Source organism: Nerophis ophidion, linkage group LG01, assembly GCF_033978795.1.
Source record: "Nerophis ophidion isolate RoL-2023_Sa linkage group LG01, RoL_Noph_v1.0, whole genome shotgun sequence".
Classification (NCBI taxonomy): domain Eukaryota; kingdom Metazoa; phylum Chordata; class Actinopteri; order Syngnathiformes; family Syngnathidae; genus Nerophis; species Nerophis ophidion.
The window spans coordinates 1,263,469-1,283,658 of NC_084611.1; the positions used below are offsets into that span (position 1 = coordinate 1,263,469).

General features: G+C 43.7%; 1 protein-coding gene across 1 annotated transcript in view; it reads right to left on the reverse strand.

The window, feature by feature from the left end:
- Window positions 1–20,190, reverse strand: part of cep120 (centrosomal protein 120) — a 47,990-nt gene that overhangs the window by 13,939 nt on the left and 13,861 nt on the right. The window contains 9 exon segments of the mRNA XM_061888251.1: window positions 2,016–2,138; window positions 2,197–2,358; window positions 12,755–12,847; window positions 12,917–13,006; window positions 13,150–13,362; window positions 15,325–15,454; window positions 16,320–16,502; window positions 19,789–19,938; window positions 20,002–20,167. Coding sequence (XP_061744235.1) covers window positions 2,016–2,138; window positions 2,197–2,358; window positions 12,755–12,847; window positions 12,917–13,006; window positions 13,150–13,362; window positions 15,325–15,454; window positions 16,320–16,502; window positions 19,789–19,938; window positions 20,002–20,167 — 1,310 coding nt within the window.

Here is a 20,190-nt window from a genome sequence, read left to right on the forward strand (position 1 = left end):
ACAACATGGTGACACTGTGATATGTTGCATCTGCAAGAAGGTGTACTTTGGTACAACATGGTGACACAGTGGTATGTTGCTTCTGCAAGAAGGTGTACTTTGGTACAACATGGTGACACTGTGATATGTTGCTTCTGCAAGAAGGTGTACTTTGGTACAACATGGTGACACTGTGATATGTTGCATCTGCAAGAAGGTGTACTTTGGTACAACATGGTGACACTGTGATATGTTGCATCTGCAAGAAGGTGTACTTTGGTACAACATGGTGACACTGTGATATGTTGCATCTGCAAGAAGGTGTACTTTGGTACAACATGGTGACACTGTGATATGTTGCATCTGCAAGAAGGTGTACTTTGGTACAACATGGTGACACTGTGATATGTTGCTTCTGCAAGAAGGTATACTTTGGTACAACATGGTGACACTGTGATATGTTGCTTCTGCAAGAAGGTGTACTTTGGTACAACATGGTGACACTGTGATATGTTGCTTCTGCAAGAAGGTGTACTTTGGTACAACATGGTGACACTGTGATGTGTTGCTTCTGCAAGAAGGTGTACTTTGGTACAACATGGTGACACTGTGATGTGTTGCATCTGCAAGAAGGTGTACTTTGGTACAACATGGTGACACTGTGATGTGTTGCTCCTGCAAGAAGGTGTACTTTGGTACAACATGGTGACAGTGTGATATGTTGCTTCTGCAAGAAGGTGTACTTTGGTACAACATGGTGACACTGTGATATGTTGCTTCTGCAAGAAGGTGTACTTTGGTACAACATGGTGACACTGTGATATGTTGCTTCTACTTTGGTACAACATGGTGACACTGTGATGTGTTGCTCCTGCAAGAAGGTGTACTTTGGTACAACATGGTGACACTGTGATATGTTGCTCCTGCAAGAAGGTGTACTTTGGTACAACATGGTGACACTGTGATATGTTGCTCCTGCAAGAAGGTGTACTTTGGTACAACATGGTGACACTGTGGTATGTTGCTCCTGCAAGAAGGTGTACTTTGGTACAACATGGTGACAGTGTGATATGTTGCTTCTGCAAGAAGGTGTACTTTGGTACAACATGGTGACACTGTGATATGTTGCATCTGCAAGAAGGTGTACTTTGGTACAACATGGTGACACTGTGATATGTTGCATCTGCAAGAAGGTGTACTTTGGTACAACATGGTGACACTGTGATATGTTGCTTCTGCAAGAAGGTGTACTTTGGTACAACATGGTGACACTGTGATATGTTGCTTCTGCAAGAAGGTGTACTTTGGTACAACATGGTGACACTGTGATATGTTGCTTCTGCAAGAAGGTGTACTTTGGTACAACATGGTGACACTGTGATATGTTGCATCTGCAAGAAGGTGTACTTTGGTACAACATGGTGACACAGTGGTATGTTGCTTCTGCAAGAAGGTGTACTTTGGTACAACATGGTGACACTGTGATATGTTGCTTCTGCAAGAAGGTGTACTTTGGTACAACATGGTGACACTGTGATATGTTGCTTCTACTTTGGTACAACATGGTGACACTGTGATATGTTGCTTCTGCAAGAAGGTGTACTTTGGTACAACATGGTGACACTGTGATATGTTGCTTCTGCAAGAAGGTGTACTTTGGTACAACATGGTGACACTGTGATATGTTGCTTCTGCAAGAAGGTGTACTTTGGTACAACATGGTGACACTGTGATATGTTGCATCTGCAAGAAGGTGTACTTTGGTACAACATGGTGACACAGTGGTATGTTGCTTCTGCAAGAAGGTGTACTTTGGTACAACATGGTGACACTGTGATATGTTGCTTCTGCAAGAAGGTGTACTTTGGTACAACATGGTGACACTGTGATATGTTGCTTCTACTTTGGTACAACATGGTGACACTGTGAAATGTTGCTTCTACTTTGGTACAACATGGTGACACTGTGATATGTTGCTTCTACTTTGGTACAACATGGTGACACTGTGACATGTTGCTTCTACTTTGGTACTTTACCTTCTCCAGAGTCAGGATGTTGATCTCAGACTGCAGACGTACTTCGGGTCTGACATTTTGTTGTTCTTTGTACTTCTGGAACTCTTTCTCCTGAAGTCTGATGCGGTTCTCTGCGTCTGACAACTGCCACACACTGGTGTTCACTACTTCATCTGGCAGACATGTTGGAGGCGTGGCCTACCTGCTTGAGGAGCCGCGCTCGCTCGTCCTCCATCAGTCGCACTTTGTCTTTCTCCAGCGCCACCCGGTGGTCGCATTCCAGCTGCAACCTCCTGCTCTTCTCTTCAAGCTCCTGCTGGCTCAGCTTGTGCTCGGCCAGAAGGTCTCGCTGCATCCTTTGGGTCTGACACAACATCACTCAACCGTTAATACAAGGACTAGTGTAGTAGACTGAGAAGTAGTAGTACTTGCACGAGGGGTAGAAATACTGCATCCTTTGGGTCTGACACAACATCACTCAACCGTTAATACAAGGACTAGTGTAGTAGACTGAGTAGTAGTAGTACTTGCACGAGGGGTAGAAATACTGCATCCTTTGGGTCTGACACAACATCACTCAACCGTTAATACAAGGACTAGTGTAGTAGACTGAGTAGTAGTAGTACTTGCACGAGGGGTAGAAATACTGCATCCTTTGGGTCTGACACAACATCACTCAACCGTTAATACAAGGACTAGTGTAGTAGACTGAGTAGTAGTAGTACTTGCACGAGGGGTAGAAATACTGCATCCTTTGGGTCTGACACAACATCACTCAACCGTTAATACAAGGACTAGGATTAGTAGACTGAGTAGTAGTAGTACTTGCAGTAGAAGTGCTGGTAGTGACAACAATAGCAGTAGATAGTGGTCATATAAACAGTAGTAATAGCAGTAGTAAGAATGGTAGTAATAGTAAAAGTAGACGTAATCACAGTAGTAATAATAGTACTGAGAATGGTAGTAATAGTATTAGTAAAAGTTTTCACAGTAGTAATAATTGTAGTAATGATGGCAGAAATAGTAGTAGTAATAATGGTAGTAATAGTAGTCATACAAGGAGTAGTAATAATGGTAGTAATAGTAGTCATACAAGTAGTAGTAATAATGGTAGTAATAGTAGTCATACAAGTAGTAGTAATAATGGTAGTAATAGTAGTCATACAAGTAGTAGTAATTATGATAGTAATAGTAGTAGTAGAAGTAACCTCCCATATCATGAAGACCATGGAGAGGTTGGTCCTTGAACAACTCCACCCTACAGTCAAGACCCACCTAGACCCACTCCAATTGGCCTACCAGCCAGGACTGGGAGTGGAGGACACAGTCATCTACCTGCTGAAGCCAGCCCACACCCACCTGGACAAGCCTGCAAGCAGTGTGAGGGTCATGTTTTTGGACTTCTCCAGTGCTTTCAATACCATCCGGCCTGGGCTACTGGCTGTGAAGTTGGAGAGGATGCAGGTGGAGGCCCCCTTGGTGTCCTGGCTTGTAGATGACCTGACTGACAGACTGCAGGACTGTGTGTCTGACAGGCTGCTCAGCAACACCTGGCTGGGGCCCCGCAGGGTACAGTCCTCTCCCCCTTCCTCTTCACCATTTACACCACCCATTTACACCATCAGTCAGAGTCCTGCCACCTTCAGAAGTTTTCTGATGACTCTGCGATAGTGGGGTGTATTGAGGATGGTGATGATGAGGAATACAGGGCACTGGTGGAGGACTTTGTCACATGGTGTGGAAAGAACCACCTCCAGCTCAATGTGACCAAGACCAAGGAGCTGGTTGTGGACCTGGGAAGGAGGAGGAGTACTCCGGCGACCCCTGTTTCCATCAGGGGGGTGGATGTGGACATGGTTGAGGATTATAAATAGCTGGGAGTACACATGGACAACAAGCTGAATGGGTCAAAAGACGCTGAGGTCCTCTAGAAGAAGGGACAGAGCCGCCTCTACTTCCTCAGGAGGCCAGGATCCTTCAACGTCTCTACAAAGGTGTTGAAGATGTTCTACGAGTCGGTGGTGGCGGGCGCCTTCTTGTACGCCGTGGCCTGCTGGGGCAGCGGGCTGAGAGTGAGGGACACATGCAGACTGGACAAGCTGGTAGAGAAGGCCAGTAACTCTCAGGCTGTGGTGTCAGAGAGGAGAAGTCTAGCAAAACTCCTAGCCATTATGGACAACACCTCCCATTATGGACAACACCTCCCATTATGGACAACACCTCCCATTATGGACAACACCTCCCATTATGGACAACACTTCCCATTATGGACAACACCTCCCATTATGGACAACACCACCCATTATGGACAACACCTCCCATGTTGGACAACACTTCCCATTATGGACAACACTTCCCATTATGGACAACACCTCCCATTATGGACAACACCTCCCATTATGGACAACACTTCCCATTATGGACAACACCTCCCATTATGGACAACACCTCCCATTATGGACAACACTTCCCATTATGGACAACACCTCCCATTATGGACAACACTTCCCATTATGGACAACACCTCCCATTATGGACAACACCTCCCATTATGGACAACACTTCCCATTATGGACAACACCTCCCATTATGGACAACACCTCCCATTATGGACAACACTTCCCATTATGGACAACACCTCCCATTATGGACAACACCTCCCATTATGGACAACACTTCCCATTATGGACAACACTTCCCATTATGGACAACACCTCCCATTATGGACAACACCTCCCATTATGGACAACACCTCCCATTATGGACAACACCTCCCATTATGGACAACACCTCCCATTATGGACAACACTTCCCATTATGGACAACACCTCCCATTATGGACAACACCACCCATTATGGACAACACCTCCCATGTTGGACAACACCTCCCATTATGGACAACACTTCCCATTATGGACAACACCTCCCATTATGGACAACCTCCCATTATGGACAACACCTCCCATTATGGACAACACTTCCCATTATGGACAACACTTCCCATTATGGACAACACCTCCCCTTATGGACAACACCTCCCATTATGGACAACACCTCCCATTATGGACAACACTTCCCATTATGGACAACACCTCCCATTATGGACAACACCTCCCATTATGGACAACACTTCCCATTATGGACAACACCTCCCATTATGGACAACACCTCCCATTATGGACAACATCCCATTATAGACAACACCTCCCATTATGGACAACACTTCCCATTATGGACAACACCTCCCATTATGGACAACACCTCCCATTATGGACAACACTTCCCATTATGGACAACACTTCCCATTATGGACAACACCTCCCATTATGGACAACACCTCCCATTATGGACAACACTTCCCATTATGGACAACACCTCCCATTATGGACAACACCTCCCATTATGGACAACACTTCCCATTATGGACAACACCTCCCATTATGGACAACACCTCCCATTATGGACAACACCTCCCATTATGGACAACACCTCCCATTATGGACAACACTTCCCATTATGGACAACACCTCCCATTATGGACAACACCTCCCATTATGGACAACACTTCCCATTATGGACAACACCTCCCATTATGGACAACACTTCCCATTATGGACAACACTTCCCATTATGGACAACACCTCCCATTATGGACAACACCTCCCATTATGGACAACACCTCCCATTATGGACAACACCTCCCATTATGGACAACACCTCCCATTATGGACAGCACCTCCCATTATGGACAACACCTCCCATTATGGACAACACCTCCCATTATGGACAACACCTCCCATTATGGACAACACCTCCCATTATGGACAACACCTCCCATTATGGACAACACCTCCCATTATGGACAACACTTCCCATTATGGACAACACCTCCCATTATGGACAACACCACCCATTATGGACAACACCTCCCATGTTGGACAACACCTCCCATTATGGACAACACTTCCCATTATGGACAACACCTCCCATTATGGACAACCTCCCATTATGGACAACACCTCCCATTATGGACAACACCTCCCATTATGGACAACACTTCCCATTATGGACAACACTTCCCATTATGGACAACACTTCCCATTATGGACAACACCTCCCCTTATGGACAACACCTCCCATTATGGACAACACCTCCCATTATGGACAACACTTCCCATTATGGACAACACCTCCCATTATGGACAACACCTCCCATTATGGACAACACTTCCCATTATGGACAACACCTCCCATTATGGACAACACCTCCCATTATGGACAACATCCCATTATAGACAACACCTCCCATTATGGACAACACTTCCCATTATGGACAACACCTCCCATTATGGACAACACCTCCCATTATGGACAACACTTCCCATTATGGACAACACCTCCCATTATGGACAACACTTCCCATTATGGACAACACTTCCCATTATGGACAACACCTCCCATTATGGACAACACTTCCCATTATGGACAACACTTCCCATTATGGACAACACCTCCCATTATGGACAACACCTCCCATTATGGACAACACTTCCCATTATGGACAACACCTCCCATTATGGACAACACCTCCCATTATGGACAACACCTCCCATTATGGACAACACCTCCCATTATGGACAACACTTCCCATTATGGACAACACCTCCCATTATGGACAACACCTCCCATTATGGACAACACTTCCCATTATGGACAACACCTCCCATTATGGACAACACCTCCCATTATGGACAACACCTCCCATTATGGACAACACCTCCCATTATGGACAACACTTCCCATTATGGACAACACCTCCCATTATGGACAACACTTCCCATTATGGACAACACTTCCCATTATGGACAACACCTCCCATTATGGACAACACCTCCCATTATGGACAACACCTCCCATTATGGACAACACCTCCCATTATGGACAACACCTCCCATTATGGACAGCACCTCCCATTATGGACAACACCTCCCATTATGGACAACACCTCCCATTATGGACAACACTTCCCATTATGGACAACACTTCCCATTATGGACAACACCTCCCATTATGGACAACACCTCCCATTATGGACAACACTTCCCATTATGGACAACACCTCCCATTATGGACAACACCTCCCATTATGGACAACACCTCCCATTATGGACAACACCTCCCATTATGGACAACACTTCCCATTATGGACAACACCTCCCATTATGGACAACACCTCCCATTATGGACAACACTTCCCATTATGGACAACACCTCCCATTATGGACAACACTTCCCATTATGGACAACACTTCCCATTATGGACAACACCTCCCATTATGGACAACACCTCCCATTATGGACAACACCTCCCATTATGGACAACACCTCCCATTATGGACAACACCTCCCATTATGGACAGCACCTCCCATTATGGACAACACCTCCCATTATGGACAACACCTCCCATTATGGACAACACCTCCCATTATGGACAACACCTCCCATTATGGACAACACCTCCCATTATGGACAACACCTCCCATTATGGACAACACCTCCCATTATGGACAGCACCTCCCATTATGGACAACACCTCCCATTATGGACAACACCTCCCATTATGGACAACACCTCCCATTATGGACAACACCTCCCATTATGGACAACACCTCCCACCCACTACACTCCAACCTTGCGTAGAGAATGAGCACGTTCAGTGGAAGGCTCAGACTCCCTAAATGTAACACGGAACCACACAGGAGGTCCTTCATAGCGACAGCCATCAGACTGTATAATGCATATGTTCCTTGACTGCACTTAAATGTAGAATATATTTATATTATTCATATATTATATATTGTATATATATAATATATGTCATAAATTATTTATTATTATTATTGTGAGCCAACTGTGGTGCTGAATTTTCCCCAGGGATCAATAAAGTACTTTCTATTCTATTCTACTTCTATTCTAATGGTAGTAAATGTAGTAGTAATAATGACAGTAATAGTAGAAGTACTAGTATTAAGAGTAGTAAAAGTAATAATGACAGTAATGGTAGCAGTAGTAGTCGTAATGGTAGTAAAAGTAGTAGTAGTAATGACAGTAATATTAGTAATAATGTAGTAATAGTAGTAGTATAAAATGTAGTAGTAAAAGTAGTAGTAGTAGTAATAGTAGAGGTACTACTACAAGTTGTAGTAATAGTAGAGGTACTACTACAAGTAGTAGTAATAATGGTAGTAATAATGGTAAAAGTAGTAGTAGTAGCAGTAGTAAAAGTAGAAGTAATCACAGTAGTATTAATAGTAGTGAGAATGGTAGTAGTAGTAAAAGTAGAAGTATTCACAGAAGTAATAATAGTAGTAATGATGGCAGAAATAACAGTAGTAATAATGGTAGTTATAGAAGTCATACAAGTAGTAGTAATTATGATAGTAATAGTAGTAGTATACGTAATGATATGATAATAAATGTAGTAGTAATAATGACAGTATGAGTAGAAGTAGTAGTATTAAGAGTAGTAAAAGTAATAATGACATTAATAGTAGCAGTACTAGTCGTGGTAGTAAAAGTAGTAGTAGTAGCAATGACAGTAATATTAGTAATAATGTAGTAATAGTAGTAGTAAAAGAAGTAGTAATAATAGTAGTAAAAGTAATAGTAATAGTAGAGGTACTACTACAAGTAGTAGTAATAATGGTAGTAATAGTAGTAAAAGTAGTTGTAGTGACAGTAGTAGTAATAATGGTAGTAATAGTTGTAAAAGTAGTAGTAATTATAGTAGTAATGGTAGTAATAGTCATACTAGTAATGATAGTAGCAGTAATAATTGTAGTAATAGTAGTAAAAGTAGTAGTAGTAGTAATAGAAGTACTTGTAGTAATAATGGCAGAAATAGTGGCAAAAGTAGCAGTGGTAATTATAGTAGTAGTAGTAATATTGGTAGTAATAGAAGTAAAAGTAGTAGTAGTAATGGCAATAATAATAGTAGTAACCCGAGGGTCGCTGGTTCAATCCCCACCTAGTACCAACCTCGTCACGTCCGTTGTGTCCTGAGCAAGACACTTCACCCTTGCTCCTGATGGGTGCTGGTTAATGCCTTGCATGGCAGCTCCCTCCATCAGTGTGTGAATGTGTGTGTGAATGTGGAAGTTTGAGTACCTTGAAGGTAGAAAAGCGCTATACAAGTACAACCCATTTATCATGTATTTATTTAGTAATAATAGTACAATTACTAGTAGTAGTAATAATAGTATTAGTAATGGTAGTAATAGTACAAACTACAAAGCCAGTGAAGTAGTCAGGTTGTGTAAATGGTAAATAAAAAGAGAATACAACAAATCCTTTTCAACTAGGGGGCAGCGTGGCGCAGTGGGAGAGTGGCCGTGCGCAACCCGAGGGTCCCTGGTTCAATCCCACCTAGTACCAACCTCGTCACGTCCGTTGTGTCCTGAGCAAGACACTTCACCCTTGCTCCTGATGGGTGCTGGTTGGCGCCTTGCATGGCAGCTCCCTCCATCAGTGTGTGAATGTGTGTGTGAATGTGGAAGTAGTGTCAAAGTGCTTTGAGTACCTTGAAGGTAGAAAAGCGCTACACAAGTACAACCCATTTATCATTTATCATTCAACTTATATTCAAGTGAATAGACTGCAAAGACAAGATATTTCATCTTCACACTGACTAACTCAAATAATGATGAGGTTAGAATGTAATGACAGCAACACATGTCAAAAAAGGCATTTTTACCAGTGTGTTACATGGCCTTTCCTTTCAACAACACTCAGTGCAGCTTTGGGAAGTGAGGAGACACATTTTTGAAGTGGAATTCTTTCCCATTCTTGCTTGATGTACAGCTTAAGTTGTTCAACAGTCTCCTGACTCATATTTTAGCCTAGAACCCCCATACCATCACACATGCTGACTTCTACACTTTCACCCTAGAACCCCCATACCATCACACATGCTGACTACCACACTTTCACCCTAGAACCCCCATACCATCACACATGCTGACTACCACACTTTCACCCTAGAACCCCCATACCATCACACATGCTGACTACCACACTTTCACCCTAGAACCCCCATACCATCACACATGCTGACTACCACACTTTCACCCTAGAACCCCCATACCATCACACATGCTGACTACCACACTTTCACCCTAGAACCCCCATACCATCACACATGCTGACTTCTACACTTTCACCCTAGAACCCCCATACCATCACACATGCTGACTACCACACTTTCACCCTAGAACCCCCATACCATCACACATGCTGACTACCACACTTTCACCCTAGAACCCCCATACCATCACACATGCTGACTACCACACTTTCACCCTAGAACCCCCATACCATCACACATGCTGACTACCACACTTTCACCCTAGAACCCCCATACCATCACACATGCTGACTTCTACACTTTCACCCTAGAACCCCCATACCATCACACATGCTGACTACCACACTTTCACCCTAGAACCCCCATACCATCACACATGCTGACTACCACACTTTCACCCTAGAACCCCCATACCATCACACATGCTGACTACCACACTTTCACCCTAGAACCCCCATACCATCACACATGCTGACTACCACACTTTCACCCTAGAACCCCCATACCATCACACATGCTGACTACCACACTTTCACCCTAGAACCCCCATACCATCACACATGCTGACTACCACACTTTCACCCTAGAACCCCCATACCATCACACATGCTGACTACCACACTTTCACCCTAGAACCCCCATACCATCACACATGCTGACTACCACACTTTCACCCTAGAACCCCCATACCATCACACATGCTGACTACCACACTTTCACCCTAGAACCCCCATACCATCACACATGCTGACTACCACTTTCACCCTAGAACCCCCATACCATCACACATGCTGACTACCACACTTTCACCCTAGAACCCCCATACCATCACACATGCTGCCTACCACACTTTCACCCTAGAACCCCCATACCATCACACATGCTGACTTCTACACTTTCACCCTAGAACCCCCATACCATCACACATGCTGACTACCACACTTTCACCCTAGAACCCCCATACCATCACACATGCTGACTTCTACACTTTCACCCTAGAACCCCCATACCATCACACATGCTGACTACCACACTTTCACCCTAGAACCCCCATACCATCACACATGCTGACTACCACACTTTCACCCTAGAACCCCCATACCATCACACATGCTGACTTCTACACTTTCACCCTAGAACCCCCATACCATCACACATGCTGACTTCTACACTGTCACCCTAGAACCCCCATACCATCACACATGCTGACTTCTACACTTTCACCCTAGAACCCCCATACCATCACACATGCTGACTTCTACACTTTCACCCTAGAACCCCCATACCATCACACATGCTGACTACCACACTTTCACCCTAGAACCCCCATACCATCACACATGCTGACTACCACACTGTCACCCTAGAACCCCCATACCATCACACATGCTGACTTCTACACTTTCACCCTAGAACCCCCATACCATCACACATGCTGACTTCTACACTTTCACCCTAGAACCCCCATACCATCACACATGCTGACTACCACACTTTCACCCTAGAACCCCCATACCATCACACATGCTGACTACCACACTTTCACCCTAGAACCCCCATACCATCACACATGCTAACTTCTACACTTTCACCCTAGAACCCCCATACCATCACACATGCTGACTACCACACTTTCACCCTAGAACCCCCATACCATCACACATGCTGACTACCACACTTTCACCCTAGAACCCCCTACCATCACACATGCTGACTACCACACTTTCACCCTAGAACCCCCATACCATCACACATGCTGACTACCACACTTTCACCCTAGAACCCCCATACCATCACACATGCTGACTACCACACTTTCACCCTAGAACCCCCATACCAGCACACATGCTGACTACCACACTTTCACCCTAGAACCCCCATACCATCACACATGCTGACTACCACAGCGAAGCGTTTCTGGGTGTTGTTGATAAATTGCTGTGGCTTTGCATAGTAGTTTTAACTTGCACTAACGGATGTAGCGACCAACTGTAGTTACTGACAGTGGTTTTATGAAGTGTTCCTGAGCCCATGTGGTGATATCCTTTACACACTGACGTGGCTTTTTGATGCCTGAGGGATGGAAGGTGTGTAATATCATGGCTTACTTGCAGTGATTTCTCCACATTCTCTCAATGATATTACGGAGCGTAGATGGTAGATGGTGAAATCCCTAAATTCCTTGCAATGGCTGCTTGCGAAATGTTCATAAACAACTTGCTCAGGCATTTGTTGACAAAGTGCTGACCCTCGCCCTGTCTTTGTTTGTGAATGAGTGAGCATTTCATGGAAGCTGCTTTTATAGCCAATCATGGCACCCACCTGTTCCCAATTAGCCTGTTCACCTGTGGGATGTTCACAATAAGTCTTTGATGAGCACTCCTCAACTTTCTCACTCTTTTTTGCCACTTGTGCCAGCTTTTTTTGCAACATGTTGCAACCATCAAATTCCAAATGAGCTAATATTTGCAGAAAAGAACAAAGTTTGTCAGTGTGAAGATGCAGTCTATTCAATTGAATACAAGTTGAAAAGGATTTGTTGTATTCTCTTTTTATTTAGCATTTACACAACTCACTGCTTCTGTAGTATTAATAGTAAAAAGAGAAGAGAGTTACCTTGAGTTTGTCTTCAGTGAGTTCTTTGTCTTTTTTTTCCAGATCAACTAATGTTGACTGAAGTTTTTCTTCCAAACGGTCACACTCCATCTCCTAGTGATGACATCTTCCATGAGATCAGTGTGTGACATCATGCACAGTGTCAACAACCACTTGGTCTACCTTCTTCTTGGCACACGCCTCTCTCTCACCATCACGCCGCATCCACTCTTCTGCCAGCGCCTGCATGTGCACCAACTCCTTCCTCCTCAGCTGTGCGCGCACACACGCACACACACACACACACACACACACACACACACACACACACACGTCAAACAATGCAAAGCAAGAAACATTTCAAAGATAGGAAAGAAGCGTGTCAAGAAAGAATTAAGAGTACTTCCTGCCTTTACCTGATCATTGAAGTCATCCTCCTGCTTCTCCTTCCACAGTTCCAACTCCAGAGCCTTGTGGTACTCTTGCGTGTCCCGTGGGCACGGCGGGGCTGACACAGGAGGCGGGGCTGACACAGGAGGCGGGGCTGACACAGGAGGCAGGGCTGACACAGGAGGCGGGGCTGACACGAGGGGCGGGGCTGGTGTTTGCAAAGCACCAGCATGTTCCGTCTGGTGAGAAGATGACAACCTCCATCTTTAATTCCTCCATCAGAGCTGTACGCTTAGCTTCTTCACTAGTAGCACTGCTGCTACCAAATGGAAAAAATGAGTGGCACAGAAACATTTTTGTAGCACAACATATTTTAGGATGAAAATGCATTGGACATTTTCAATATGACGACTCTTGGTTGACATACTAGGACTGTAATGTGCTAGCACTAACACTAACAAAAGCCGTATGCCAATATAATTTGAGCCAGAGATGGAAATAGTCCTGGACATCTCCACCAGGCCTTGATTGGACTTTCTCAGGGCTGATGGGCTTCCCAAATACACAAAGACAAGCACTGACAAGTAAGAAAAGTAGGTTTGGAATTATAACATCCCAACTTACACGTTTTGAGATAAGAAAAGAGGAAAAACCTTGATAAATAATAAGAAGTCAAATATAACATCTCCAACCTTCTTTAAATAAAACATTTAGCTATGCTTAATTCTTTCACTAACAAATACACAAAAAAGCAAAATGTGAAATTGGGTGTCCTGTTTTAGGAGGACGTGTTTAAACATCAGTAGCAACATGAAAATAATTGACCCTTAACAATAAACATTATTATAGGACATACACACGATAAACATTATTATAGGACATACACACGATAAACATTATTAGAGGACATACACACAATAAACATTATTATAGGACGTACACACAATAAACATTATTATAGGACGTACACACAATAAACATTATTATAGGACATACACACACTAAACATTATTATAGGACACACACTAAACATTATTATAGGACGTACACACAATAAACATTATTATAGGAAGTACACACAATAAACATTATTATAGGATGCACACACAATAAACATTATTATAGGACGTACACACAATAAACATTATTATAGGAAGTACACACAATAAACATTATTATAGGAAGTACACACAATAAACATTATTATAGGACATACACACAATAAACATTATTATAGGATGCACACACAATAAACATTATTATAGGACATACACACGATAAACATTATTATAGGAAGTACACACAATAAACATTATTATAGGATGCACACACAATAAACATTATTATAGGAAGTACACACAATAAACATTATTATAGGAAGTACACACAATAAACATTATAGGATGCACACACAATAAACATTATTATAGGAAGTACACACAATAAACATTATTATAGGACATACACACACTAAACATTATTATAGGACACACACTAAACATTATTATAGGACGTACACACAATAAACATTATTATAGGAAGTACACACAATAAACATTATTATAGGAAGTACACACAATAAACATTATAGGATGCACACACAATAAACATTATTATAGGAAGTACACACAATAAACATTATTATAGGACATACACACACTAAACATTATTATAGGACACACACTAAACATTATTATAGGACGTACACACAATAAACATTATTATAGGAAGTACACACAATAAACATTATTATAGGATGCACACACAATAAACATTATTATAGGAAGTACACACAATAAACATTATTATAGGAAGTACACACAATAAACATTATAGGATGCACACACAATAAACATTATTATAGGAAGTACACACAATAAACATTATAGGATGCACACACAATAAACATTATTATAGGAAGTACACACAATAAACATTATTATAGGATGTACACACAATAAACATTATTATAGGATGCACACACAAAAGGAACACCAACCTGCCAACTGCTTCATGATGCTAAGAGTAATCAATTACAGTTGCTGATTACTTAACCAAAAAAGTAATTGAATCTCTAACAGAATGACTCTTTAAAAAATATATTCCAGTTTGGTCTGGGAGCAGAGAAAAAGGTGGTACAGCTAGTTCACCATGATGACAACTTCATCTTTAATTCTTCCTTCACGCACACACCTACCTACCTGGGTGGACTGTGGCGCAGGTATCTCTTTGACGTCAACCTGGGTGGACTGTGGCGCAGGTATATCTTTGACGTGAAGCAGTCCAAAGTCGTCCAGCGTGGCCATGTAGCTCAACTCTGCCACTTTCTCACTGGAAGTGTCCCAAGAAGAAGAGCACATATATGGTATGTCCACTGGGGGGCAGCAGTGAAAGAAGAAGAGCACATATATGGTATGTCCACTGGGGGGCAGCAGTGAAAGAAGAGCACATATATGGTATGTCCACTGGGGGGCAGCAGTGAAAGAAAAAGAGCACATATATGGTATGTCCACTGGGGGGCAGCAGTGAAAGAAGAAGAGCACATATATGGTATGTCCACTGGGGGGCAGCAGTGAAAGAAAAAGAGCACATATATGGTATGTCCACTGGGGGGCAGCAGTGAAAGAAGAAGAGCACATATATGGTATGTCCACTGGGGGGCAGCAGTGAAAGAAGAAGAGCACATATATGGTATGTCCACTGGGGGGCAGCAGTGAAAGAAGAAGAGCACATATATGGTATGTCCACTGGGGGGCAGCAGTGAAAGAAGAAGAGCACATATATGGTATGTCCACTGGGGGGCAGCAGTGAAAGAAGAAGAGCACATATATGGTATGTCCACTGGGGGGCAGCAGTGAAAGAAGAAGAGCACATATATGGTATGTCCACTGGAGGGCAGCAGTGAAAGAAGAAGAGCACATATATGGTATGTCCAGTGGGGGGCAGCAGTGAAAGAAGAAGAGCACATATATGGTATGTCCACTGGGGGGCAGCAGTGAAAGAAGAAAAGCACATATATGGTATGTCCAGTGGGGGGCAGCAGTGAAAGAAGAAAAGCACATATATGGTATGTCCAGTGGGGGGCAGCAGTGAAAGAAGAAGAGCACATATATGGTATGTCCACTGGGGGGCAGCAGTGAAAGAAGAGCACATATATGGTATGTCCACTGGGGGGCAGCAATGAGCATGCTCTAACCTCTGAGGACTGAAGAAGGGGATCCTGTCCTGGTGAGTTTGACGCCAGCCCGTCTCTCCTGTGGGTGCCAGGTAAGGACTTCTCTCAGCGGCCAGCAGGTGAGACAACTGCAGCGAACCTCGGCCAATCAGCTGCTCTCTGCTGCTAGCATCCATGTGCCAAAGCTCCAAGACCAGGGGCACTCTGCATGACATCCGCTTTTACTTGATGCCAAACAAGCACTAGTCAAATATGCTACATTTAATAGCATCACTAATCAAAAGCTAACACGCTACAGCATCACTAATCAAATGCTAACATGCTACAGCATCATTAATCAAATGCTAACATGCTACAGCGACACTAATCAAACACTACAGCGCTTGTCAAACACTACATGTTACAGTATTAATGATCAATTATTACACGCTAAAGAATCATCACTCCAATGCTATCATGCTTTTTCATCACTTATCAAACACTACATGCCATAGCATCACTTATTGAACGCTAACGTGCTACAGCATTGCTTATCAAACGCTACTTGTTACAGTATCAGTTATCAAATGTTATATTCTCCAGCATCACTAATCAAACGCTAACATGCCACAGTGTCACTTATCAAATGTTACAGCATCACATATGTTACATGCTACAGCATCACTAATCAAACGCTACAGCGTCGCTTCTCGAACGCGACTTCCTATAGCATCACTAATTGAATGCTAAATGCTACATCGTCGCTAATCAAATGAGACTTGCAACATCATCACTTATCATGTTACATGCCACAGCACCGCTAATCACATGAGACTTGCTACATCATCACTTATCATGTTACACGCCACAGCACCGCTAATCACATGAGACTTGCTACATCATCACTTATCATGTTACATGCCACAGCACCACTAATCACATGAGACTTGCTACATCATCACTTATCATGTTACACGCCACAGCACCGCTAATCACATGAGACTTGCTACATCATCACTTATCATGTTACATGCCACAGCACCACTAATCACATGAGACTTGCTACATCCTCACTTATCATGTTACATGCCACAGCACCACTAATCACGGGACTTGCTACATCATCACTTATCATGTTACACGCCACAGCACCACTAATCACATGAGACTTGCTACATCATCACTTATCATGTTACATGCCACAGCACCACTAATCACATGAGACTTGCTACATCATCACTTATCATGTTACACGCCACTGCACCACTAATCACATGAGACTTGCTACATCATCACTTATCATGTTACATGCCACAGCACCACTAATCACATGAGACTTGCTACATCATCACTTATCATGTTACACGCCACTGCACCACTAATCACATGAGACTTGCTACATCATCACTTATCATTCATGTTACACGCCACAGCACCGCTAATCACGAGACTTGCTACATCATCACTTATCATGTTACACGCCACAGCACCGCTAATCACATGAGACTTGCTACATCATCACTTATCATGTTACATGCCACAGCACCACTATTCACATGAGACTTGCTACATCATCACTTATCATGTTACATGCCACAGCACCACTAATCACATGAGACTTGCTACATCATCACTTATCATGTTACACGCCACAGCACCGCTAATCACATGAGACTTGCTACATCATCACTTATCATGTTACATGCCACAGCACCACTAATCACATGAGACTTGCTACATCCTCACTTATCATGTTACATGCCACAGCACCACTAATCACGAGACTTGCTACATCATCACTTATGTTACACGCCACAGCACCACTAATCACATGAGACTTGCTACATCATCACTTATCATGTTACATGCCACAGCACCACTAATCACATGAGACTTGCTACATCATCACTTATCATGTTACACGCCACTGCACCACTAATCACATGAGACTTGCTACATCATCACTTATCATTCATGTTACACGCCACAGCACCGCTAATCACGAGACTTGCTACATCATCACTTATCATGTTACACGCCACAGCACCACTAATCAAATGAGACTTGCTACATCATCACTTATCATGTTACACGCCACAGCACCACTAATCAAATGAGACTTGCTACATCATCACTTATCATGTTACACGCCACAGCACCACTAATCAAATGAGACTTGCTACATCATCACTTATCATGTTACACGCCACAGCACCGCTAATCACGAGACTTGCTACATCATCACTTATCATGTTACACGCCACAGCACCACTAATCACATGAGACTTGCTACATCATCACTTATCATGTTACACGCCACAGCACCACTAATCACATGAGACTTGCTACATCATCACTTATCATGTTACACGCCACAGCACCACTAATCACAAGAGACTTGCTACATCATCACTTATCATGTTACACGCCACAGCACCACTAATCACATGAGACTTGCTACATCATCACTTATCATGTTACACGCCACAGCACCACTAATCACAAGAGACTTGCTACATCATCACTTATCATGTTACACGCCACAGCACCACTAATCACAAGAGACTTGCTACATCATCACTTATCATGTTACACGCCACAGCACCGCTAATCACATGAGACTTGCTACATCCTCACTTATCATGTTACACGCCACAGCACCACTAATCAAATGAGACTTGCCAAAGCAACACTAACTGAATGCTTCATGCTACAGCATCACTTATGAAAAAGGACTCGCTACATCATCTCTAATTGAATGCTACTGCGACGCTAGTCAAATGCTACAACACTGCTAATGAAAGGCTGTGTGCTACGGCGTTGCTAATGAAACAGGACACGCTGGCTCATGTTGCTACCTGTTGCTACATGTTGCTAATGAAACAGGACACGCTGGCTCATGTTGCTACATGTTGCTACATGTTGCTAATGAAACAGGACACGCTGGCTCATGTTGCTACCTGTTGCTACATGTTGCTAATGAAACAGGACACGCTGGCTCATGTTGCTACCTGTTGCTACACGTTGCTAATGAAACAGGACACGCTGGCTCATGTTGCTACCTGTTGCTACATGTTGCTAATGAAACAGGACACGCTGGCTCATGTTGCTACCTGTTGCTACACGTTGCTAATGAAACAGGACACGCTGGCTCATGTTGCTACCTGTTGCTACATGTTGCTAATGAAACAGGACACGCTGGCTCATGTTGCTACACGTTGCTAATGAAACAGGACACGCTGGCTCATGTTGCTACCTGTTGCTACATGTTGCTAATGAAACAGGACACGCTGGCTCATGTTGCTACCTGTTGCTACATGTTGCTAATGAAACAGGACACGCTGGCTCATGTTGCTACCTGTTGCTACACGTTGCTAATGAAACAGGACACGCTGGCTCATGTTGCTACCTGTTGCTACATGTTGCTAATGAAACAGGACACGCTGGCTCATGTTGCTACCTGTTGCTACATGTTGCTAATGAAACAGGACACGCTGGCTCATGCTGCTACCTGAGGAAAGTGTCCTGCAGCTGCGGCGGTAAGGTGGCAAAGTTGAAGGCGCAGTAGGACTGCGGCAGAGACACCTCCATGTTCCTGTGCAGCTCCACGGGGGGGCTGGTCATGACGGGAGACTTGCTGCCAAAGAAGGGATACAAGTACCTGGCGAGCACAGCACAGCCTGAGCTAAGGATGCCAGCAGCAAAGGTTGAAGACCATGGTCACCTGAGCGTGGCGGCGATGGTGTGCGTGAGGCCCGGGCTGCCCAGGCTGCACAGGTCCAAAGAGAAGCAGTAGTGGTGCGCAGACGGGGGGATGGACACTTTGCTAGCAGGGACAAGGTCCGATGAAGCTCCGCCCACTGCTTCAGTTGGAGCGTCCATGTCGTGGCCTAGACAAACACAAACACTGTCA